The 25,449-nt window shown below is 42.1% G+C and overlaps 1 protein-coding gene across 2 annotated transcripts in view; it reads right to left on the bottom strand.

The window, feature by feature from the left end:
* LOC307251680 (E3 ubiquitin-protein ligase DTX4-like) overlaps positions 1 to 25,449 on the bottom strand; it is a 76,951-nt gene that overhangs the window by 34,357 nt on the left and 17,145 nt on the right. For both annotated transcript variants that reach the window (XM_080029071.1, XM_080029070.1), the window contains exons 3-4: positions 4,108 to 4,322; positions 400 to 1,247 (exon numbers count right to left, since the gene is read on the bottom strand). In XM_080029071.1, the coding sequence (XP_079885197.1) occupies positions 400 to 1,247; positions 4,108 to 4,322 (1,063 nt within the window). The remainder of the gene's footprint in view (positions 1 to 399; positions 1,248 to 4,107; positions 4,323 to 25,449) is intronic.

The following is a 25,449-nucleotide window of genomic DNA, read 5'->3' as shown; positions in this document are numbered from 1 at the left end:
ATATGGATAGATTTTTAAACCAACCATTTAGGCTAATAATTAAAAACTGAAAAATTATTACGAAATCAGCATTTTTTACGTTATTGGCTGTTATTTCATTATTGGCTGCTACAGATTGTTGGTCTAGATATAAAGAACCAACCCTGTGTTCCAATACCCATACTATCAACTATTTAGTATGGTAGAAAAAAGATTTGGTATGTCCCGATTCTTGTAGCCAGATTTAGGATGGTTAGAAATACCCGGATGTCTACTAAATCCGACTGAGATTTGTAGTGTTGAAAACAGCATGCTATTTGGGCGATCCTGCCCATTAATCCAGTGCGAAACTGAAGTGAAGTAAATAAAGATTTAAAAAAAGGTAACTTCTGCAGAGTGTGAATGTTGAATTTTACTCACCCTGATGCTATTAGCGCTCTGGACTGGGCCATGGCTATCCTCTGTAGCGCTGGTCTACTCAGCCCGGCTAAACTTGATCTCTGTGGTAACGGGGCGTGGCACACTTTGGGGGCGGACGGCTTCATCACCAGCGGCGATGGAGAGGGCACGGGGGAAGGGGGCGTGGTCACTCCTTTGGCAGGGGTAACCAACGTGGCGGTGGGCACTGATGATTCGCCAGCTGAGGACGAGGAGTGCTGGGCATGAGCGGACGAAGCGTTATGGTTGGACGACGGGGGCTGAGGGGGCGGGAGGGACGGCGGCGGGGGCCTGCTGGAAGACGAGGAGATGCCCAGAGATGAGGTGCCGGCCGTGAGCGCGGCCAGTGACTGCGCAAAGAGCTGGGCGTTCCTGCGCGGTGAAGAGATGTTTCTGGAGATGGCCAGGCCGTGCGGCAGCGTCTGGTAATAGTTGGAGTTGAAGTTTGAGTTCTGCTGCTGTCCTCGTCCCAGAGTAGCCGATTTGGCCGGACTCAGAGGTCTGGAGGCGGGTGCTGAGTTTCTGAGCCGCTGCATGGTAAGCGAGCGTCTGCTTAGGGTCCCTGCTCCTACTCCACCTGTGTTGGTCTTCACACTGAGGACCAGCATGCACTGCTGGCAGGAACACGGCTGGCCGAGTCCAGGAGCTGGTAAGCCCCCACTAAGGTAGACAGAGCCACCCATCCCCATACTAGTCCCCGATACTCCAACCCCCAGCAGGGCTCCTGTTAGACTTCCTCCTTTAGGGACAGGGAGAGGACCAGACACTAAAGGGTAAGCCATGTCAGCACGCCTCTGGAGCCTCCGACATCTCTGGCTCTGTCTGTTCACCTGCAGGAGAACACAACAAAGTCTTTAGTTCAGGAGTCATCATTTATAGCCAACCCTGATTAGGAGTTCGACACCTTAGGAAAATGTTGCAGCTTGAAAGATAAATATCGTCCATTTTGTTTTATTGAAGACATGGAAGGTGTTATAAACTGAATTAGTGTTGCACTCATTTATATCCTGCACCCCGGAACCTTTGTGCCTATACCTGTGTACCCCGCCGTATTGTTGTGGCTTGCTCTGCACCTGCATGTCTCGTGCATACTTTGGCTGTTATGCAGTGAGCATGGTTTCAGTAAAGACACTAAACTGAGTTACAAGTGTGCGTGCATTATTGCCCTTGGGTTACCACAGAAGGAGTTCCAAGTTAAAAGGTCACATAATATAACGCTCAGTTTTAGGTTCAAAATTGTAAGTGCCATTGCTGAATCTCCTCCTCTCACCATCTGTCTGAAAGGCTCCATTTTAGGCCCCAACTTCCAAAAAGTCCAGTCTGCTCTGATTGATCATGAATCAAACTGCCAGTTAGATTCAGGGGGGATCTGGGGGTGTGGCTTATCACAGGTGGAGGCAGGGGTGGATTACTGCACGGGCACAGGCCCAGGGGCCCAAGGGCTCAGGGGGGCCCTAAGCCAGAGATACTGATAGTAACTTTTCATGTTGCATAGTCAAAGAGCTCAGTCACTCATGTCAATAACAGGGTCCAAAAAGGAATAGCCTAAATATAAGGATACTCATTAAAATGTAACAAGATATAAATCCTCATGGGCCCCTCAACTAGTAGGGGAGAAATACAAAAGCAAGTTAAAAACAACAGCATTAGTAGCTCTGTCTAAGGGGCTTCATGAGGGGCCTTGGAGGCCCCCTCACACATACAGAAATAATCTTTCTATGTGTAAATTCTATACTGTTCATATAAAGTAGCTATCCACCCTTTATCTGTTGAAATGGGCCCATCCATCATAGAACATGGGTCTGCAGACCAATCTACTGTACTGTTTTTACAGTTGCAGAGTAAAGAGTGCTGCCTGTTTAAGAAAAATCTGAAAAATAATGTTCCTTCTGCATCTCAGGATTTGATATAGCCTCTAAGATGTCCTCTCAAAGTGCACCAGATTGATGCATTTTACTTTAAAAAGGTAAAAAAAAATCCAGCGGGGCATGCCCCCGGACCCTCCAACAGTATCCCAAAATCCTGTGGGAAACACTGACTTCCTTAATATGTTTTTGCCATTAATTGTATGTATCTGTGTGGAAAAGTCAGTGTACCTGACTGGATAGGGAGGTGTTGTAAAGGGCCATTGGTTAGTTACTACAGCTGTTCACGTGAGCGGCCAGTGTTAACGTATGGTCATGCTTTCGGTGCATGCACACCTGACGTCTCCTCTCGTGCATCTAATTAGAGAGCAAGCGGGTGATGTAGTTGCCGAGGGAACAGTGTGACAGCGGACTTCTGCGTGGACGGCCTGAGAGAGTTGGCCGTGTGTTTTAACTGTTAATTATTCCGGTATTGTGTGCGTTCATATACCTGTAAGTATTTTTCCCTGTAAGGGTGTTTTATGTTGATTGTTAGATCGCCATTAATAGCGTATTTTGTACTGTAAAATATGTTAATGGAACGCCAGCGTCGGAACGCCATTATGTAACATATGAACGTGACACATATTATTTCATTATTTAAGAGATCGCTGTTATGCTTATATTACTGTTGTTTGACTGCATATTGTTATTAGCCTGGTGTGTATAAGTATTCTTTCTGTATCTGTCTATTTACAGAACCACACTCATACCAACAGTTGTGAACCACCAATGTTTATTCTGCATTCTTTCATTAAAGAGGACCTATTATACTACTTTTCTGGTCTTAATTTCTTGTTTTACACTGCTATAGAGCAACCTGACACGAATCACATCACAAAAAACTATGTAGATTTTCGGGAAGCTCTTTCTCTTATTTTGGCGATCCAGCACATCCTGTCAACACTTGAGTTTGTGTGCTTCGGCAATCTCCGCTCCCTCCGCCTGTGCATCGGCCATCTCCGCTACCCTCCCCCCCCTCCTGCAAACCCCACTCCGTTGTGATTGGTTACCTTCCTTCCGGAACACTTTCAGTGGCGGGAAGCGCGAGCATGGACCTATAAGGGCGCGAGGCAGACGCGAACAGGGAAGTGACAGCATTACCATACATGGAAACATCCGCGTGTTCACGTCACCAATTTTTATGCAACGTCACAAATTATGAAAGGGTAGACCGCTTTGAAGACGTGACTTCTCGACTGGCTAGAATAGTGTTTAGTGCTCTGCACAGACACCCCAGACGGTCAGCAGGGAATACGTCGAAATGCATGTAAGTCATTATTTGATAATTTAGTATGGTTAAGCATGACTATGAATCATCATAACAACGTTTATAGGTCATAAAAGTCAAAAAGCATCATAGGTCCTCTTTAAACCCCATTTGGACTATACATCCTCTGCGCATTTTTACCAGATGCACCACAGCGGCTTCTAAGCTATTTCTTACCAGAATATAATCTCTCTCCACAACAAGAGGAGTGGGGGGCCCTTTAAGAGTTTGTGCCCAGGGGCCCATTATCTCATAATCCGTCTATGGGTGGAGGTGGTGCTAAATTAGTTTGGTTATGAGGCGTAGTTGCCTCTCCCAAAACCTGACTTTTGAAAAGAGGTTTTCAGAAAGGTAAAGGTGGAGAAAAAGAGTTTTTTTTACTCATATTTTGGGAGTTTGTAGACACACCAGGGAAGGACCCATATTAATGTTGCAAAACTATTAAACAGTGCATTTTACATAATAGTCGACCTTTAACTTAACCACTAGTTCTTATTTTGGGTTGCGTAAGCGCACCTGAGTCATGTTCTGAAAATCAATGAGGTAGCAGAAGCCCAGTGGTGTCAAGTCGAGGCCGGTCTGCTGGCGGCTGTGTGCGTTCTCGATGGCGATGGCCACCTCCATGTCGTAGGCCGTCCACGTACCAGCATCGTTCTCCCACTCCCACTGCCAGCCCTGACCCGGGGCCGAGGCCGGCTCATAGAAACTCCGCCGCACTGGACGGATGGTTCCTAGAAAAAAGAAAGAGGAATAAATATAACATTTGCTTTACTTAATGACTGTTCAGATATGTTTGTTCAGCAGAAACCGAGAAGCTCTTTGCCAGATAGAAGACTCAAGTTTTTAGAAACAAAGCCAAGCTAGTAAGAAAAGGATGCTTTCAAAACAAACAACACACTGTTTCAATATATAACAGCTCGGGGAGATCTTGAAATGATAATGAAATAATATCAAACTGAAAAAGGATAAAAATTAATATATCATGTAGTTATACCAGTAAAACTAAGTGATACAGAGGAAACAAAAGGATATACCTATATCAGGGCTCCAGACTAAGCTTTACTAGGAGCACTGGCGCTCCTAACTTAGAATTTTTAGGGGCGCAAGCATAAAATTTAGGGGCACACCTTAATTAGACCTGCAACGCATCTATTCAAATGTTTCCCAATTTAAACTATATTAGGCCCACTGATATTGTATTTTCAGCATGTTTTGGACCACACTGTCAACAGATGATACAATTCATTGTGTTTTTGATTCTGCAACGCAATGTGAAATCCTTCAGACATTCCTTTAGGAAAAGGGATTTTGACCCATTTTCACCACAGCCCCTTCTACATCTGAGCCCTCTGATTGTTCCTCCTCTATATCTGCTGACTCCTCTATAATGAAAATAGTTATTGGCCCAAAATTAACTAGTAGTAGCTAGATGACATAATCAACTAATTTGCATAATATGCAATTCTGAAAGAGGCAAAATTAATGGAAAATGCTGACCAGGTGGTATACAAATTACCTCGGCCTCTTTACATATTTACAAACTAACTTTACAAACTAGTTGCCATAACTACAAGTAGGGTTGCAAAATTCCGGGAATTTTCAAAGTTGGAAACTTTCCAAGGGAATTAACGGGAATTAACGGGAATTTTGGGAATTAATGGGAATTAACGGGAATAAACCAAAAATTTAACAAATTTAAGGTTTGACCTTAACAGTGATTTTAAATATAGTCGGGGGAAATGTATATTTAGCATATTCTTGACTAAATAAACCAGCTTTCATGCTTTCACACTTGAGAATATGTGCTTTTCCTCAATCACATGCACACAGCACACTGCTTACTGCAGGGGTATTGAGGCCACGCCCCCTACATGCACTGTGCATTCCTCCATCACATGCACAGATGATTTCTAGAACCCTGGAGCATTGAGGCTACATTAAGCCCAGAGCACAAGACTTTTGAAGATACACATTTGAACATTTGAACTACATTTAAGTTTGAATATGATAGTCCATTAAATTTCCCCCAATTTCAAGTCAATTCCCAAAAATCGAATATTCCCAAAATTCCTGAGCGAAAGTTCCCATGGAAAGTTTCCGGAAAGTTTCCGGTAATTTACCGGAAACTTTCCACCCCTTTGCAACCCTAACTACAAGGTAAAGTTAGCTTATTTTTTTTATAGATATGCAGTAGCCTATTGAATGTGGACCTGTAAAACTATTTACGTGTTTACAAACGTCACCTGGCAGCTCTTGCTCAGAGCAACACGGTGTTGTCTGTCTGCTGCAGGTATGGGGGGGGAGGGGGCTGCTATCAGACACACAGTGAGGGCTGTCAGCGGTTAGGAGTAGACAGCAGCCGTTGCTACTCGGCTCTGGTGAGCACGGTATTAAAAAAAAAGTTGCAATATGTGTCTTTGGTCTTAAACTATCCTAGCGCTATGGCGGAAAGTCGGCAAATACCTGAGATAAATCAATTATAGCGCCAGACTATCGATGTAAATGTCTGTGTTGATAGAATAATGTTAGAAATAAAACTAATCTCGCATTGCATGAATCATCGCATTTTGAGGGCCAATTTTTTCAGCAACTAGTCAGTAACCTAGGTAATATCAGTGTGCCATTGTCGTAGCTTACTACCAGGAAGAATAACGCTGCTGCTGTGACACGGCAAGTCCTTCAAAATGAAATGCTATTTAAGGTTGGTTTTATTTCTAACATTATTCTATCAACAGACACCTTTACATCAATAGTCTGGCGTTATAATTGATTTGCCTCAAGTGTACTATGGAGTGGGTAAGACTTGCGCTAGCCTAGCCCCAGCAAACTCTGCAACTATAGGAATAAATGAAATTTGTTGAAAACGTCTCCAATGATAAATAACACACCGGCTAACTTGGAAATGAGGCCTTATGTCCAAAATTCTGTACTACCCCTTTAATATAAATAAATCGCTTACTTCACCTTTAAGCCCTGAATAGATGCTAGAGATTTCAGTGTTAGCCAGCTAGCTCACAAGAGCTAACCCATGCAGTAAGCTGCTTAAAACAAGTCAACTCTGCGTCACGGCAACAGTACGCTGAAGCGCCGCACTCAGCATCAAGTTTCCTTTGCCCGATAAAATTTTTGACCATTTAAACCACCTGCTCGGTTTGTTAACTGTAAAGTGACGGCACACAGGCGCTAAAAGCTAGAGCTAACAGGTGAGGCCTCTGTCTTGCAGCCCAGCACTCTGCTGCAGTGCCCCGTGTGGCGCGGCGGTGTTACTGTAGTGTAACTGTAGGGACTCGGCGAGAGAGAGAAGACAAAGAGGCCTGAGGCAGGTGGAGAAAGAGAATGGCCATCTGGTCTGGAAAAGCCAACGTTATGATGCTCAAGTTAACATTGTTTGTCTGCTCACGTGTTAACGCTAACACCCGCTAACATTAGCATTCCTCAATCAAGGGGTGTATCGGTTGGACCCAGGGCCCCAGGACTGTGCCTTCTCCGAGCAGCCAGCATGGACATGTGTACCATTGGTACTGCATGCTATGAGCACGGTACATTCAGCAGTTTCAAATGGGGGGGCGCGGGCTGCCTTGATTTCCAACTGACAAAAAAAATAAAAAAAATAAAAAAATGTAAGTGCTAGCAAGCGCTATGTGTGCTTGTGTATGGTCATATCCGCGCGAAAGGCCGCGATTTGCAGTAAATAAATGTCCACATGTGTCTCTTTAGGTTATTTAAAAAGAAATCAAGCAAGTAGACTAATAATAACGTTAATTAATTATTGGTTATCGCATGACAGAAGGCCTATTGGCCTATAATAATAAAAAAAACATCACCTTAACTATGTTTACAGTTTAAAAATGTGTTGAATGAAATGCAAACCTCAGTGAATCATTTGCTCTTGTTTCTCTGTCCTGAGATTCACACAGACTGAGCAGTCTTGTTTAAATGTTACAAATTGAGCTAATAAACTGAACTTTGAATGTTTTTGCTGCAGAAGTTATCTCAGCTAATTTTTGTTATCTAATTTGATAATAAGGTGATTGTATGCAGAATGCTTGTGCCAGAAACTCATACAGTGGTTTTGCACAGATAAATAAATACATATTGGCAGGTTCTCAATAGTATTTCAATTTAGGGGGGGCGCGAAAACATTTCTGTCCCCTAGGGGGGGCATGACAGAAAATAATTGAGAAGCACTGGGCTAGGCCTACTTGAAGTGCAGGATAAACCTCTTGCTGTCTGTTGATGTGCAATAAATATTGAAGGTTATGTAGCCTACAAGTAGGCCTACCTGTCTGTTCTACTCATTTCAACTGACTTGTGAAAACTGCTCAGAAAAATCCAAATGTGTTGACACTTTTTTTTTTACAGTAGGCTAACGCAAATAGTTACTTTCCCTGGTAACTAGTTACTTCTATTATGAAATAATTCAGTTACTAACTCAGTTACTTTTTGGAACAAGTAGTGAGTAACTATAACTAATTACTTTTTTAAAGTAACGTTCCCAACACTGGATACGAGGCATAAAGTGAGCAGGCTCTCATTTTAGCACTCACATGCATACAGTATGTAAAGCTTTTGGTGAGTCCACAGTAAAAGTCTGGAATAGGCAAAGCATTGGTGGAATAAGCCCTTTTCCAAAACATTCACAACAACCATTTAATGTAGCGTAGGTATTAGCCTACAAATACCTATAGGCTACTACATAATACTAAATAGTAATTTTTGTTTATCAAAAAAAATAAATTAAAGTTCCAAGAATGTAAACTTGCGTTAAGCCTACTGTGAATTATAGTTCTCTGGGAAAAAAATCTGAATCGGTATCGGCAGGTTACACTCTTTACAAAATCGGCAAGAGGAATCGGCCAAGAAAATTGCAATTGGTGCACCCCTAAGACAGATGACTATCTCTGAAGCAACTCATGTCAAAGCACATGCTGACAACCAGTGACAAGCCTCGTCACTGAGAAACAAATTTACTAAGGCATTTCACTGGCCAAACGTGAGTTGATTTTTATTTTGAAGCAGAAAGGAACAGGAAGGTAGCACTGACACAGCCCCTTCACTGCCTCACAGCGCTCCAGTCACTAGTCTTCTGGTTTCACGAGTTATATGCGGTGGAAAAAGAGGTTACGATAAACGGAGTGTTTACATGCGCCAAATTGCACCCTTAGAGCTACTAGGCTACAAGTGTCACCGCCAACTAGGCTACTGGCTTGACATGCATACTACAGTGATTTGGGACTGTTTTTCCCGAAACCGCGTACATGAAGAAAATGTTCAAAAGAAGTGTGTGTTAATGCAGAACTCTTTGTAAACGTAAAGGAAATAAGGTTTTAGCTAAACCATTGTCATGTAAACATGGCCTAAGTGTAGTGGGGGTTACATTTTGGGTGTAGAGACATTTCAATAGGTTATGTATTGTTGCCTATACATAGATTTGTCCATTTCTTCACACACTTTCATATACAGTACATCAGATGAGTGTGTGTGTGTGTGTGTGTGTGTGTGTGTGTGTGTGTGTGTGTGCGTGTGTGTGTGTGTGTGTGTGTGTGTGTGTGTGTGTGTGTGTGTGTGTGTGTGTGTGTGTGGCAGTCAGTGAGTGATGTCCCCCCTAAAGGCCTCACAGTAACAGTTAACACAACACGCAGAGTTTCACAACAAGGCTGGGCTCTGACCCCTCCACCTCTTCCTTCCTTTCTGCCTTTACCTCCAACTATTCTCTTGTAATTTATCATGGGTCTGTGTAGAAACCTTAACAGATTAATGGAAAATAGATTCCTACTGCTAACTTCTTTATTGAGACTTCACTAAAACTAATCTTGATGAACAGCATTTTAGGCCACATTATCCATTAATTATATTTTTCTGCTTTCAGAAAAAGTCACAGGTTTACACAGACACACAAGCCTTTATTCTTCGAATCTCCCTTTTTTACTTTCTCTCATATTTTACCCCAGTCTCCTCTTCTCCTGCCCTCAGCTTTATTTCACTTAATTTTCTAATGTTTAAGAGAACTTGATTTTTATTTAAAAACTGAAATGTTACATTTTCATTTCAAGCGATGCTTTGATTTCAGTTGGAAATATCCAATAACAGGCATGCAAACTCATAAGCCATGAAAAAGGTGAGAAGTCCGAAAACAAACACTGGTAGGGGGGTCTGGGGGCATCCCCCCCCAGAAGATTTTTTTTTTGATTTGAACATTTAAGAGAAGCAATTTGGTGTATTCTGGTGAAGAGAATTAAAGAGGACCTATGATGCTTTTTGACTTTTATGACCTATAAACGTTGTTATGATGATTCATAGTCATGCTTAACCATACTAAATGATCAAATAATGACTTACATGCATTTCGACATATTCCCTGCTGACCGTCTGGGGTGTCTGTGCAGAGCACTAAACACTATTCTAGCCAGTCGAGAAGTCACGTCTTCAAAGCGGTCTACCCTTTCATAATTCGTGACGTCGCATAAAAATTCGTGACGTGACCACGCGGATGTTTCCATGTATGGTAATGCTGTCACTTCCCTGTTCGCGTCTGCCTCGCGCCTTTATAGGTCCATGCTCGCGCTTCCCGCCACTGAAAGTGTTCCGGAAGGAAGGTAACCAATCACAACGGAGTGGGGTTTGCAAGAGGGGGGGGAGGGTAGCGGAGATGGCCGATGCACAGGCGGAGGGAGCGGAGATTGCCGAAGCACACACACTCAAGTGTTGACAGGATGTGCTGGATCGCCAAAATAAGAGAAAGAGCTTCCCGAAAATCTACATAGTTTTTTGTGTCAGGTTGCTCTATAGCAGTGTAAAACAAGAAATTAAGACCAGAAAAGTAGTATAATAGGTCCTCTTTAAGGACAAAAAAAACGTTGTCAGATGAATAGTAGAATGAGCAAAACACGTTAGTCAGCCAAGCTTCTTGACGTTTACAATACAAAGTGTGTAGGTAGCCTATTTACCCAGAAAAACTTTAAAAACAGCTTAGAAAAACGGTTAAAAATGCTGGCAAAACCAGCTTTAAATAAGACAGAAAATAACAACGGTTGGCAAACTCCGTGAATTTATTTAAAAAGTGATTCACATAAACCGAGTAGGCACTAGGGTTGCCCCCTTGGATTTAGGAAAAAAAGGGACACTTGATGTTTGGGGCGGAGGGCTCGGCCATTATTAGGCTACCAGTTCAGACTGCCCAGTGTAATGACCTATAATAACCATACACACCTACAGTGCTTTTTACATTGGGATATACAGTATAAGGAGACTGAGGTGGGAACCCTGGACCTTGTAGGGGGGTCCAGGGGAATGCTCCCCCGGAAGAAAAAAATGCAACCTTTTAAAGTAAAATTCATCAATCTGGTGCACTTTGAGAAGAAAATTGCATGCAACCAGGCCCAGAGGCCCTAAGCCAGAAATACTGATAGTAACTTTACATGTCGCATTGTCAAAGAGCTCAGTCACTCATGTCAATAACAGGGTCCAAAAAGGAATCACCTAAAATAAGGAAATAAATCATCATGGGCCCCTCAACTAGTAGGTGAATAATAGAAAAGCAAGTGCAAAACTAAAGCATTATTGGCTCTGTCTTAGGGGCTTCATGAGGGGCCTTGAAGGCCCCCTCACACATACAGTAGGGGAGAACGGGGTAAGTAGGCACACTTTTTAATCTAGTGAGAATTGCTCATCACCTAAACATCTTTCAATAGTCATTCCTACATTAAATTGAAGCTTAAGGTGTTGGCTTGAAATGTGTACCCCTCACCTTTTCTATCTTATTGTAATAAAGAAGAAATTAATCATCAAAGACACCCTTACACATTGTGACAACCAACCCCATCAAGGGGTCGGTTGTCACACACTATGGGGTTGTTTGTCACAATGTTATCTTAACCCTTCCAACTTGGAGCCCGCAGTACTGCGTTCTATTGCGTTCTGTCGGTGATTTCGTTATGTTTTAATACATTATTTAACATTATTAAATCGCAGCAATGTGGTTTAAATATCTCCGGAAAGCTGGGATTCTGCCCTTTCCGGGACATATTCTCACGATAGTATACGTGACTCACAGCCAGAGATATGTTGCTGAGAGGCGCGAAAATGTATCAATCCTTTCCCTTGCGCTACTGGCTGAGCCGCTTGTCAATCAACATTTTGCGAAAACGTCATCGGCCCTTTCCCTTGCGTGATTGGTAGAGCTGCTTGCTGTCATATTTTGTGAAAAACCATGCAATCAACTTAGTGTAATCACTAAGGACCTCCCCATTACTTGTCAAACATATTTACAATCACTGAACAAAGGACTCCTATTCATGCTCCTATTTCGACTTCACCATGGCGCGGATGTTCGACAGCTGAGGCCCGCGACGAGATTCAGAGGAGCAGTGACGAGGAAAACGCCAATTCCGACATTGAGGGCTTTGACGAAGAGGAATATGAAGATGACATGGATCCATTTGAAGATGGGTAAGAGCATTTATTTGACAAAACGTCTGTTTTTGTAATGGAAGCTAAGTGTGAACATGTAAACTAGCTTGAATGTTGCGTCCGTGACATGACCAAATTTTTTTTCGGAACTGACGTGACAGAGCTGTATACTCTTGTCGCCAGCCTTCTGTTGTTTGAAAACAAGTAATAGTTTTCAAAAGGTAGAGAATAGAAATATATTTCAATAGTCTTACTTTATTCTCCGCAGTGTCTGTGCATTATTGATTTAGTGGGTGCAACAATGTAGGCTAGGTTCAAAACAGTACAATCTTCCCCGTGTGTCTCAATTTTGTTTGCTAGCTGTCTCACATAAATGGACACCCGCCCCGTGTGTGTGTGTCAATATTGTTGCGTATGAGTACGAAAATGGTGAATGAACTGGCATAGGCATTAATCGGTGGCAGTGCAGCGCTGTCTGTTGTGGGAGATGGAAAGTCGTCATTTAGTCTGGCTGAGGGGAGGAGACAGAAGTTACGAGAGAGAGAGAGAGAGAGAGAGAGAGAGAGAGAGAGAGAAACAAACAAACTGTAGTAGGCTATACAGCTGTTTATAAATGGGTATAATAATTTATTTTAGAAATTGCAAATGAAGCTCTGTGTGTAAATGTAAGATAGCTTGAATTTTGCATTCTTGACATTACAGGGACTGATTTCTCTATTGATAGCACTACTTTAGTTTGAAAATAATAGTAATAGGTGTGTATTCTGTGTAAAAGTATTTCCCTTTACAATTTACAAATAGTAGAGAATGGAAATGTTTTTGCATCGACTTTTATTACACTGTTGTTTGCAAATACAAGTTGTGAAGTTTGAATATTTTTGTTATGAGATAATGAGACTGATTTCTGTGAATCTGTGGCAGCACCAGGTCCAGGAGAAGAGGAGAACCACCCGCAAGAGGTCCCGTGTCCCAACTCCATCAGCACCCCCTACGCAGCAGCGGGCTTGGAAGACTGAGGAAGACCAGGACACCGCTCCTCCTGTCTCCAGGTTTCAACCTGCACGCACCCCTGGCCCACAGCTAGGCATGCACTTCTACACACCAATTGAGCTCTTCAAATTGTGTTTCACTGCACACACTGTACACACACACTCTGTAGCAACACAAACAAACAGGCTGCCAAAAAAATTGCCATGGGTAAAAAGTTTAAATGGACTGATTTGACAGTTGAGGAGTTTTACAAGTACATTGGACTCCTCTTTTACATGGCCCTGGTTAGACTACACCACATTGCTGATTACTGGAGGCAGAACCACAGTTTAACCTGTCAATTTGCGGCAACAGTCATGAGTAGGGACAGATTTGGTGTCATCTCCTGGAACTTACACATAAGTGATCCAGATAAAGATGTAAACAATGATAGGAAGAAGGGAACGCCACAATTCGACAAACTCTTCAGGGTCAAACCTCTCCTCAATTCGATCAAAACCGCAGCAAAGACCTATTTTCATCCACACTAAAACCTGGCTGTGGATGAAAGGATGGTTGCCTCAAAGGCTAAAACCGGAATGACTCAATACATGAAGGCCAAACCTACTAAGTGGGGTTTCAAATTGTTCGTTTTGGCGGACTCAAGCAATGGCTACACCATAAATTTTATCATTTACACAGGGAAAAGTGACATCCCCTCCGGACATGGCCTCTCTTACGATGCTGTAATGTCACTTGTGCAGCCATACCTAGGGACAGGGTATCACATTTACACGGATTGTGATGCGTCCCTTTCATTACACATCCCATGGACCTTTTTATATGTGGTATCAAGTCATTATTCAGTCTCATTTTGCTTAATTCCTCATATGTGGTCAAAGTAGAGTAAGAGACTATTTGTATTTTGGCAAATTTGATTTTAGTCATGTTTTTTTGCACTTCCCAACTTTTTTTTGGAAAATGACAGTGCATTATAGAAGCTAATGCTTTGTAAATGGGGATAATGTTTTCGCTCAGCAGGATAGTACTCTTTTTGTTTTCATGCCTGTTCACTTTTCTTGGCTCATTTGTTGTCTGTCTGTTCTCTTCCAGTTTTCCCTGGTGGAGACAAGATGGTGTGGATCAGGTCCTTCTTCTGGCAGCATCTGAAGTCCTCCTGCATCCACACTATTCATATTTTATTTTAGTATTAGCATGTTAACATTAGTCAATTATTGTATTCCTTCATGATTTTTTTGTAAGTGACATCTATTATAAAAATCGGACTTCAAATTTCAGCATTTGGCAAAATATATATTTTTTTTACATTGGTCTAGGGCATTATTGAACCTTCCTTACTGAGAGCTGAGAGTGTTCTTAACATTTTGATATTAATCACCTGGGTATTATGTTATCTACTTGCCCTCTAAAATGGTAATTTATGAAAGCATGTAAATCGAGAAAATGCCCTTAAACCTAACCCCATAAAACGTTAGGACAAAAAATCATTTTTGTCATGTTTTTTGTACTTCTCAAGCTTTTTTTGGAAAAATTCCAGTGTATTTTAGAAGCTAATGTTTTGGAGAGGCAATTTCAAGAGCCAAAACAATTTGTCCTGGGGAATAAAGGTATTATTACACATAAGCTTCCAAATTTTGCAAAAATCTTACTTCAAATTGCAGCATTTGTGTCAAAATATTTTTTTTCACATTGGTCTAGGACAAAATTGAAACTCCCTAATATAGAGCTGGCAGTGTTCTGAACATTTTGATATGAATCACCTGGGTATTATGTTATCTACTTGCCCTCTAAAATGGTAATTTATAAAAGCATATACAATCGAGAAAATGCCCTTAGATCTCAACCCAAAAAACGTTTGGACAAAAAGATCATTTTAGTCATGTTTTTTGCTCTTCCCAACCTTTTTATGGAAAAATTCCAGTACATTGTAGAAGCTAATGTTTTGGCCAAGCAATTTCAATAGCCAAAATAATTCAATCAGATGAATGAAGGTATTATTTCACACAAATTTCGAATTTTTTCAAAAATCGGACATAAAATTTCAACATTTATGTCAAAATATTTTTTTTTACATTGGACTAGTCAAAATTGAACCTTCTTCACTGAGAGCTGAGAGTGTTCTGAACATTTTGATATGAATCACCTGGGTATTATGTGATCTACTTGCCCTCTAAAATGGTAATTTATAAAAGCATGTAAAATCGAGAAAATGCCCTTAGATCTCAACCCAAAAAACGTTTGGACAAAAAGATTATTTTAGTCATGTTTTTTGGTCTTCCCAACCTTTTTATGGAAAAATTCCAGTACATTTTAGAAGCTAATGTTTTGGAGAAGCAATTTCAAGAGCCAAAATAACTCAATCAGATGAATAAAGGTATTATTTCACACAAATTTCGAAATTTTTCAAAAATCGGACTTCGAATTTCAACATTTATGTCAAAATATTTTTTTTTACAATGGACTAGGGCAACATTGAACCTTCCACACTGAGAGCTGAGAGTGTTCTGAACATTTTGATATGAAACACCTGGGTATTATGTTATCTACTTGCCCTCTAAAATGGTAATTTATAAAAGCATGTAAAATCGAGAAAATGCCCTTAGGGCTCAGAGGGTTAATGGAAATAATCTTAAAAAGAAGGCAAGAAAGCAGGACTAAATTTGAAAGTTTAATTGCATTGTCAAGTTGACAAATAGGCCTACATTACTTACTGTAGCCTTGACAGCTGGTCTAGTTTGGGATGCACTGGGTTGTTTTGATTTTGTTGCCCTTTTTTCTTTTGCATGCGAGCTGCCTTTTCCTGCTCTATTCTCTCCTTCTCTGGGGTGTCAGTGAGGATACATCTTGACAATTTCCTTCGTTATTGGGTTCCTTTTCTGGCTGCAGCCTTTGGATAACATGTGACAACCAACCCCCCAAAAAATGTGACGACCAACCCTAACTTGAATTTCTTGCTAGCATCAAGGCCAACAACCATCTGACAACTAATTAGCCTGCTAACCACAATCTAAACTATAGCTTACCCTTCACACTCTTTATGGGTAAAAAGTGTTTTGTTATAAACCCATTGTGTAAACGCCTAGAAGAAAAATACTGAGGAGCTAAATATTTTCAATTTGACATGAAAAACACAAACAGTCCTCTCACCTCAAATGCAGCAGTCTAACTCCAAGGAAGACTATGTAGGTGACCTCTGATCCCAATTCTGGATATTTAAATACCAAAGTTTCACAGACGGCGCCTTCTGGTTCCGAGATATAACGATTGTGACAACCAACCCGTGACATATTACCCCGTTCTCCCCTAATAAGCTTTCTATGTGTAAATTCTATACTGTTCATAAAAAGTAGCTATCCACCCTTTATCTGTTGAATAGGGATAGGGAGGAGTGGGGGAGGGGGGGGGGCTTTAAGAGTCTGGGCCCATGGGCCCATTATCTCATAATCCGTCTATGAACCAAATGGTTTCCACAATCTTTTTTTTTTCTATTTTCGCGGGGAGCATGCACAAGCATTATTTATTATTAAAAAAAAAAGTGGGGGGCCCCACACTGGGTCTTGAAACGGGCCCAGGGTTTTTCCTGCATTCAAAAAATGTTGGCGCCCGCCAAAGGAATTTTAGCGCCCGCCAAAGGAAAATCCTCAGCGCCAAAGTGTTTTTTTTTTTATATATATAGATAAATAAATAAAAATCTACTTAAAACGGCTCCAAATGTGTTTCCATTTCCGCGCCATTCCAGTCATATTACTTGCAATCTCAGTTGTAAAAAAATAAATCAGGTCGGGGATAATCGTTATTAAACTATCATTGTTCCGCTCGCCGGGGCATGCAGGCTTATAAATGCAGCGCACCCTTTCAGCCGTGAGCTCCGCTCGGCCCCTCCCTTACCTGAGTTTAGCTATCGGCTCGTCCAGAGTAGGAGGGAGATGTTGCGCATTGCCGGGTGTTTTGAAAAACTTCTAGATGACGAGAATAAAGGTAAAACTAATTGTGTTGTCTGAAAACACTTCAGACTCACAACAGACTAAAATAATGTGCAAGATTTGTCACACGCGAGTAACGTGACATACGCGACCGAGAGAGAGAGACAGAGAGAGAGAAAGAAAAGTGATATACGACCTGATCTGCACCTCTAAACATCCCGACCCATTTGTTTATTCACTTTAAGTCGAATCATAGTGGTCTATGACCAAGCAATCACTGAATAAAAACACAGGAAGTTTAAAGCTCCTTAACTCCTGCCACCACAACTGTCAACACTACAATGCAACTGCCTATCCAGCCAGCTCCATGACATAAATAAATCATGCCCTTACATTCAATGCTAGCAAAAGACGTGCCCTATCAACACCATTTACAACTGGTTATTTTTATTTTGACATATTTTTTTTAAATTATTAAAAATATGTTTCACTTATTTAGCCTATTTCTATTCTCCCTGTTTTCAGTTCAATTAGGCCTTTGTTTAAAGTCCAAAGTCATGGTGTTATTAGAAAAAAACCTTGTTAAAAGTAAAGTAAATGCATAATGTCTTAAATCAATGATTAACTGTCTTTAATAATCGTGATAACACAATGTGATTACTCAAAATAATCATGATTATGATTTTTTCATAATCGAGCAGCCCTACCTTCTTCCATGGTTTAGATCAATTAGAAACAATTAAAGTATTAGGCCTAAATAGGTAGGCCTAGTCATTATTAGTATTTTGACTTCATATATATGTTGTTTATTGTGATTTCATAAGCGTCAGTGAGCTCCATGGTAACACAGTGATTGACAGGCTGACTGAAATGCTCTTGAGCTGGACAGAAACTCCCCTCTCCCAACCCAACACCCCTCTTAAAATACACAAACCGTTTGCCTTTACTGTCGCGACCCCAAAAAAAGTCGGTCGCGTACTGACCCCCCAAAGGCCTATTCTGAGCCAGGAAAAACCCTGCGGGCCCCGAGATCGTTGAGACCGCCCCTGTCCGCTTGTCGTGCCGCCTGACGACGGAACGCTGCGCTTTCTCTCTGCCCGGCCCCGCTCGCCTCTCCATTGAGAATGCAATAGTTGGCGCAACAAACGCCTCGGCCCGTGTGAAACGGCCTTAACTACTGAACGAAGGAAATCAAATGAGGCTTTGGCATTTCCCCCCAAAGAACGGGACAAATTGTGTCCCGGGAGAGATTTATTTTTTCCCGGAACAGCTGGTGAAAAAAGAGAACAATTCTGGGAAAAACGGGACGGGTGGCAACACTAGTAGGCACATTAACACGGTAAAATAATAGTACTGCGGCTGCGGCTACTTGAACGCTCCGATGACTCAGAGAGAAAAAAAAATTTACTTTCCTGCAGACGCTCTGACTGACTGATGTCACCGCCCCTCAATGACAAACACTGTTTCTGATTGGCCAAATGACCGTCAAAGCTCATATGATAGGAGTTAACATCCTTCTATCATAAGCCCCTTTTACACAGAGATTGCGGCATATTGACGGAACAACATCACTCCAATATGCCGGCTTTGCTTGCTTCTGTGTTATTTACACAGAACCAAGCAACGCCGGCCTGCTGGCGCATCAGTAGCCCCTTTTACACAGCGCTCCGGAATGAAAGAGGTGCTTGTAAACAGCGTCAGGTGTGACGAAAACATTTAGCGCCGCGCCGGTCAGCTGCTTTACAACAACACTGGCCGGTGAATTGAGAGCAGAAGTGCTGGAGCTTGCAGTAAGAGGGCCGTATTTTACTGTCCCCACGATGTGCCAGTTGATCTCGCTACGCGCTGAGTCCAACTGGGACAGTTAACCAAACTGACTAAATCAATCCGACCACTTCACCTCTGTGTGTGTGTGTGTGTGTGTGTGTGTGTGTGTGTGTGTGTGTGACAGGTTGGTTGTGAGCGAGTCTCTTTGTGAGGGCAGCGATCTGCCAATCAGACATAAACATACACATACACACAGTGTGTGAAGTCACGTTACTGTAGACAGAAATAAAGTGTGGATATACGCTCAGACTTAGGATAATAATAGCGGCGGCGGAATGTGTTAGCAAAACAGTAGCTCTGTGGCTAACAGCTGAGCCGGAGCCTTCAGTCAGCTGAAGCAGACAGTCTAGCGGGGCGAGCAGACTATTCCCCCGTTACTAGGTCGACCTTCAAGCTGAACAAGAGCCCTCCGCTGCGCGTCGGGCTCCTGCTTCAGCTTGTCGGTCTTTATTTCTAGCAAGTGACCCGTTCGCTATACTTTATCCCTTACTTAGCCTAGCCTAGCTTTCCCATTGTACAACTTCTCCTGGGCAGAAATAGACTCATACACTCTGCAAAATGAAGCGCGGGGGTTTGGATTGAGCAACGGACCTTATGATCAGATAGATTATACACCGTTCCTTTTATTTGGTGATTTTTACGGGACATCAGGCCGCCGTGATTAATGTTAAACACACGTCCTTCAACTGCTAACATGGTCGCATGTTTAGAACGTAGACTATGGAACGTCAAACGCCCCCCTGTTCCGCAACAACAAGCTGGAGCATTTAAACAGAGAGGCGGAACTGATTGTGTCGGGAATCTTACTATCCCCCGAGGTAGTAAAATTCCCGGAACGATCACTCGCACCTTTCTTCCCTCGTTCCGCAACTGTCGCATTTACACAGCAGGGCGGAGGGCCGAAAGGCCGGCATATTCCCGGCTTTCACTGGCTGTGTAAAAGGGGCTATAGTTAGTCACTATGATCACTCCATGTCCATGCTCTGCTCCGACACACACACACGCGCACACACACACACGGCCATCAGACCCCCCCCCCCCCTCCAAAAAAATGTTCTCAACGGATCTCCACGAATTACATAGATGGCCAATTTCGTTTCCAAAACGGCGAATTTCGCCGAAAGGTGACGAGTTTGCATGCCTGCAATAAATAACCATAAATCAATCAATTTCCTTACTTTTTCATTAGAGAAAATATCCCAGCTTTAAAAGATTAGAATATATATACAGAACAAACCTTGTCAGTGAACTATAACAAAAAATAAATAAATAAATAACCGTTCATTGAAGTAAAATGTTCAATAAATCATGACATTGATTGATTTGAGGTCAAATGGCCCAGCCCTACTCTCAAAGCTGCCCTCCCCCTTCCACATGGTTGTGCCGCCTATTCCCTTCAGCTCCCTCTGTTTTTGTCTCTACTTTGTCTCACCTTGAAAGAGTCCATTTCCCTTGAGCTTTTGGCTAAAGGGTCAATTTTCAGCTTCACAGATTGAGAGAAAAGAAAGATCAGGTGAACCACAGGAAATATGACATAAACGGAGGCTTCAGATAATAGAAGAAACAGATCCTAACCTTACCTGCTGAAGACAAACACACATTCATGATATGTTCCCTCTGTCAAGTATTGGTTTTGCAACTGCAGTCATTAGTCAAATCAAAGATTCATGTTAAATAGTGCAAAACAACAGAACCAAAATGTAGCTCGGAAGAAGGGCTGGGCAATATGACGATATCATATCGTGGACGATATGAAAGTGTCTACCGGGAGAGATTTGGCCATACCGTTTATACCGCGGAGAAAAAAAGTTCATGTGGCGGGAGCATAGATAGAGCGGGAGGCAGCTGTCCCTCCAAGTCCCTACAGTTACACTGCAGTTACACTGCCGTGCCACACGGGGGCTCTGCAGCAGAGTTCTGGGCTGCAATACAGCTTCTCTACCCTCAACAGAAGAAGCCTCATCTGTTGCTCTAGCTCTAGCTCCGGTACGCCATCACTACAGTTAACAAACCAACTCCGTGTCACGGTGGCAGAGCAGCTGGTATTAACGGTCAAAAATGTCATCGGGCAAAGGAAACTTGCTTGCTGCTTCAGCGTGCTGTTGCCGTGACGCAGAGTTGGCTTGTTTTAAGCCGCAAACTACATGGGTTAGCTCTCGTGAGCTAGCTGGCTAATAATGACATCTTTAGCCTACTCGGGGCTAGGGTTGGGTATCGGGTGGGTTTTTTCCGATACCGGTTACTACTCGGTACTTTTGAAATGGTTCCGGTGCTTAAACGGTACTTTAACCGGTACTTTAAAGCCTCAAATTGCCCACACTTTGTCAAAAAAATAATGCCCTTTTATAAATAGTGCCACATTTAACACAATTAACTTTAACAATATAATTACGAGTAACTTACAAATAAACTATTTAAAAATTCACACAATTTACATACTATCTAATACAACAATACTGTTTCAAACAATATAATAATGGAGATTAATGTGGAGACTACCAGGTAATCTAATCTTAAAATAAAACTTTAGCTAAAAGTAATAATTTTGATAAGAAAGATCTACAGTAAGGGAATAAGTACACCCAATGAGAACCACAGACTGAAAACAGTCAAGGAAGAGCGTTAGCCTTTTGGAATATTAACAGTGCTCATTTGCATTTAACTTGAAACAAAATTCAACTGACATAAAAAATACGAAGTAGTCTTCTGTAAAGATAAGACCACAACTATTAGCTTTGTCAAATTAACCATTTTTGTGCAGAAAAATTGTCATGTTTGCCTTCTCAGGAAGGATACGAGATCTTTAATGTACATGCTGTTCTAATGTGCAGTGCGCTGTTTATTATTAATATAACGGCCCGTCATCAGACACATGTAACCATACCGGATGGTTTTATACAGAGATCGCTCCATCAAGTAATCCAAGTCAGAGCTTTTTGTATGGGCAGAGATCGTTATTTTAAGTGTGTCTTTATGAAGTTCCTTGTTAAACGTTTCCATATCACCGGGCCGCCGTGTCCCGCTGTGTGTTTTTTGGGTTCGTCTCCACCGCCGTGCGTAAAGGCAGCACTAACAGCTGATGGTCGCTGCCTCATCATAAGCCTACACGTGCCTAATACATGTGTGACAATACTGCTAGATCGCGTGTCATTCGCAAAAAGAAATGCATTGCATTAGCGTTCAAAAATAGTCTTGACATAAAGAGCGACCAGTCTGTGAAACTGCGAACGTGAGCGAGTGTTGAGCACTCGTGTGCGCGCTCCTCGAGACGGTCGGGCTCGTTCTCGTCACTCACAGCTGCTCTCGGTGTACACAGAACAGCATCCGCGAGCGGACATGCTTCATCGATCATGACATAAAGAGCGATCAGTCTGTCAAAATACAAACGTGACTACAGCAGGGGCGGCACCGAAATGAGGCACCGAAACTTTCGTTCTTATTCGGTCTGGTTACTACCGTTTACGTCGGCACCAGTGCCATACTGGTACCGGGTTTCGGTGCCCAACCCTACTCGGGGCTTCACCCCTGTGCTGTTATTGTTGGAGACAGCCAGCAAGGCTGGTTTTATGTAACTTTAAAACATGTCAAACTTGAAAATATTATTTGTGTTGAAGCTGGAGTTAAAGTATTACCAGACATTTGCTCATTAGTTAATTTTGACAGCTTTTTTAAATGAAGATGAGCAAATACTGCAGAAAAAAGTCTTTAATTATTTTGATATAGGCTACTATCAATTGGAAAATGTAGGCTATTTGGTTGATGCTGTCATTTGCTGATCATGTGCCTGTCCATGCTCCAACCTGGCAACCTCAGGCTCCCCGAGAGCTGTCAATCAAAGTCCAGTGGCTCCGCCCCCAAAGTGTGTGAATAACTTTCCGCCCACATAGATAGAAAGCACTTCGAGAGTGAGCGGCGCCTGCCTATTGCGCGAGCGAGAGCAGATATCTGCGCGTGTGATATCACATACAGAGAGTCTCTTGTGTGCGCCGGATTTATACCCCCAATAATATCTCCATACAGTCAATATGCCGGAATTTCGGCCTTCCGCCCTGCTGTATAAATGCGACCGTTGCGGAACGGGGGAAGAAAGGTGCGAGAGATTGTTCCGGGAATTTTACTACAGACACAATCAGTTCCGCCTCTCTGTATAAATGCGGCCAGCTTGTTGTTGCGGAACAGGGGGGCGTTTGACGTTCCATAGCCTACGTTCTAAACATGTGACCATGTTAGCAGTTGAAGGACGTGTGTTTAACATTAACCACGGCGGCCTGACGTCCCGTAAAAATCCCCAAATAAAAAGGAACGGTGTATAATCTAGCTGGTCATAAGGTCCGCTGCTCAATCTAAACCCCCACGCGTAATTTTGCAGAGTGTATGAGTCTATTTCTGCCCAGGGGAAGTTGTACAATGGGAAAGCTAGGCTAGGCTAAGCTAGGCTGCGACCGGATCGCCGCCGCTATTATTATCCTAAGTCTGAGCGTATATCCACACTTTATTTCTGTCTACAGTAACTTGACTTCACACACTGTGTGTATGTGTATGTCTGATTGGCAGATCGCTGCCCTCGAAGAGTCTCGCTCACAGCCAACCTGTCACAGAAACACACAGACACACAGGTGAAGCAGTGAGCGGTGTGATTTAGTCAGTTTGGTTAACAGTCCTAGTGATGTTGGACTCAGCGCGTAGCGAGATCAACCGGCACATCGTGGGGACAGTAAAATACGGCCCTCTTACTGCAAGCTCCAGCACTTCCGCTCTCAATTCACCGGCCAGTGTTGTTGTTGTAAAGCAGCTGAACGGCGCGCCGCTAAATGTTTACGTCAGGTTTACAAGCACCTCTTTCATTCCAGAACGCTGTGTAAAAGGGGCTACTGATGCGACAGCAGGCCGGCGTTGCTTGGTTCTGTGTAAATAACAATAACTTTTTTTGCAAAAGTACCTCAAACTGCAACATATTAAGTCAGAAAATAATAATTATATACACAAGTTATACAACAATTGTAAAATACACATTAGACGTTCATTTAATATATGGCGCAGAGGACAGCTGATTTGGAACGGAAAAACAGCTGTTTGCCTCCACGGGGAAAAAGTAAGGAACTCTGAATTTACTACCGTTCGAAAGTTATTAAAGCATCAACAAACTACGCAGCTTGCTGTCTTGGCTCACACACTCGGTTTCAGTGAGTACATTGGCATTATTAATGTTGGTTTGATGGTGTGTTTTTCTGGAACGAATATCCGAATATTCGCTCAGAAAAAACAACGAATACTCGAAGCCTGAAAAATGGCATTCGGGTCAGCCCTAATACACATCCATCATGCAGACACAATGAATGGAGTAAAATATTTTATATTCTGCTTCTAGGAGACGCAATGAGGTCAGGTGACTTAACTCCTTATTTGTCTGCAAGGATTTGTTATGTAACAGAAATGTAGCACGAGGGAAAGTTAAAGTAGTGCTCTGTTGATTTGATTTTGTGTTAAGTTTTGGTACAATGTTTTTATCTATATTTTTCTTTGTGGAAATGCATTGACTTCAGGTTAATAATTAGGGGACATCTTTTTACGCAAAGATGTGTACACTTGCAGGAATATTGCATAGGTGATCACATGGATATGAAAGCTATGTTATGTTTACGTGACAGTCCAATAAAAAAAATTCTACTGTCTCGAGTCCCCAGTGTTATGTCACGCATGAGCAGGTGCGCACTTGGGACGCACAGAATGAAGCCAAACAAGGCTTCTACGCGGTTACTGTTTCCAGCAGGAGTGACTGTATTCGTGTGCAATCTGTTTTATTTGCAGAGGTTTTTTTAAAAGGTGAAGTAAGCGGTTTATTTATATTAATATAAGTGTGAAATTGCTTTATTCATAGAGTGACCACTTAAATAATGTGCGCGTTTCATAAAGCCGATCTCTCAGTCAGCTGCTCTGCATGTAATCGGCAAATAAACTTTTCTGGGGATCCCGAAATTAATATCCAATCACAAGAGAGAACGCTAGAAACCGACACCCGTCTCACTCATGGTCTCACTGCCGGTGCACGCCAGAGCGACACATGGGTGAATGTTTTAGAGCTGCAACGATTATTAAAATTATCGCCAACTATTTTGTTAATCGATTAATTGATTCAAGTAATTTTTTAATAAAATAATTCCAAATTCTCTAATTTCAGTTTCTTAAATGTGAATATTTTCTGGTTTCTTTAATCATATTAAGACAGTAAACTGAAATATCTGTGTGTTTTGAACATAACAATACATTTGAGGACGTCAACATGGGCTTTGGAAAATGTATCAACATTTTTCACCATTTCCTGACATTTTACGGACCAAAACACTATTCAATTAATAATCGATTAATCGAGAAAATAGTCGATAGATTAATCGATCAAAATAATCGTTAGTTGCAGCCCTAGATTGTTTATGCGCCTACAATGGCGGAGCAGGTAAAAATCTTTCCCAATGTCTGTTTTGATGGTTTTTATCATGTTTTATCACACTTATGGATCTGAGATGATGCTAGATAACTCGCTGCTTGAAGACCGCAGTGCATTAATGTGGTGACGTAGGGACTAGCGAGGGGACTGCTAACTGCAGTAACTGACAGGAAGTTAGCTAAAAGAACCATTCCACTTACAGCACCTTTTAAAGCTATTTGTTCTTTTGTTCTTGTTCTTTTGTCCTGCCATATTCTCTTGATTTCA

Source organism: Ammodytes marinus (genome assembly GCF_949987685.1).
Source record: "Ammodytes marinus genome assembly, chromosome: 6".
NCBI lineage: Eukaryota > Metazoa > Chordata > Actinopteri > Uranoscopiformes > Ammodytidae > Ammodytes > Ammodytes marinus.
This window is presented reverse-complemented; position numbering and strand designations above follow the sequence as displayed.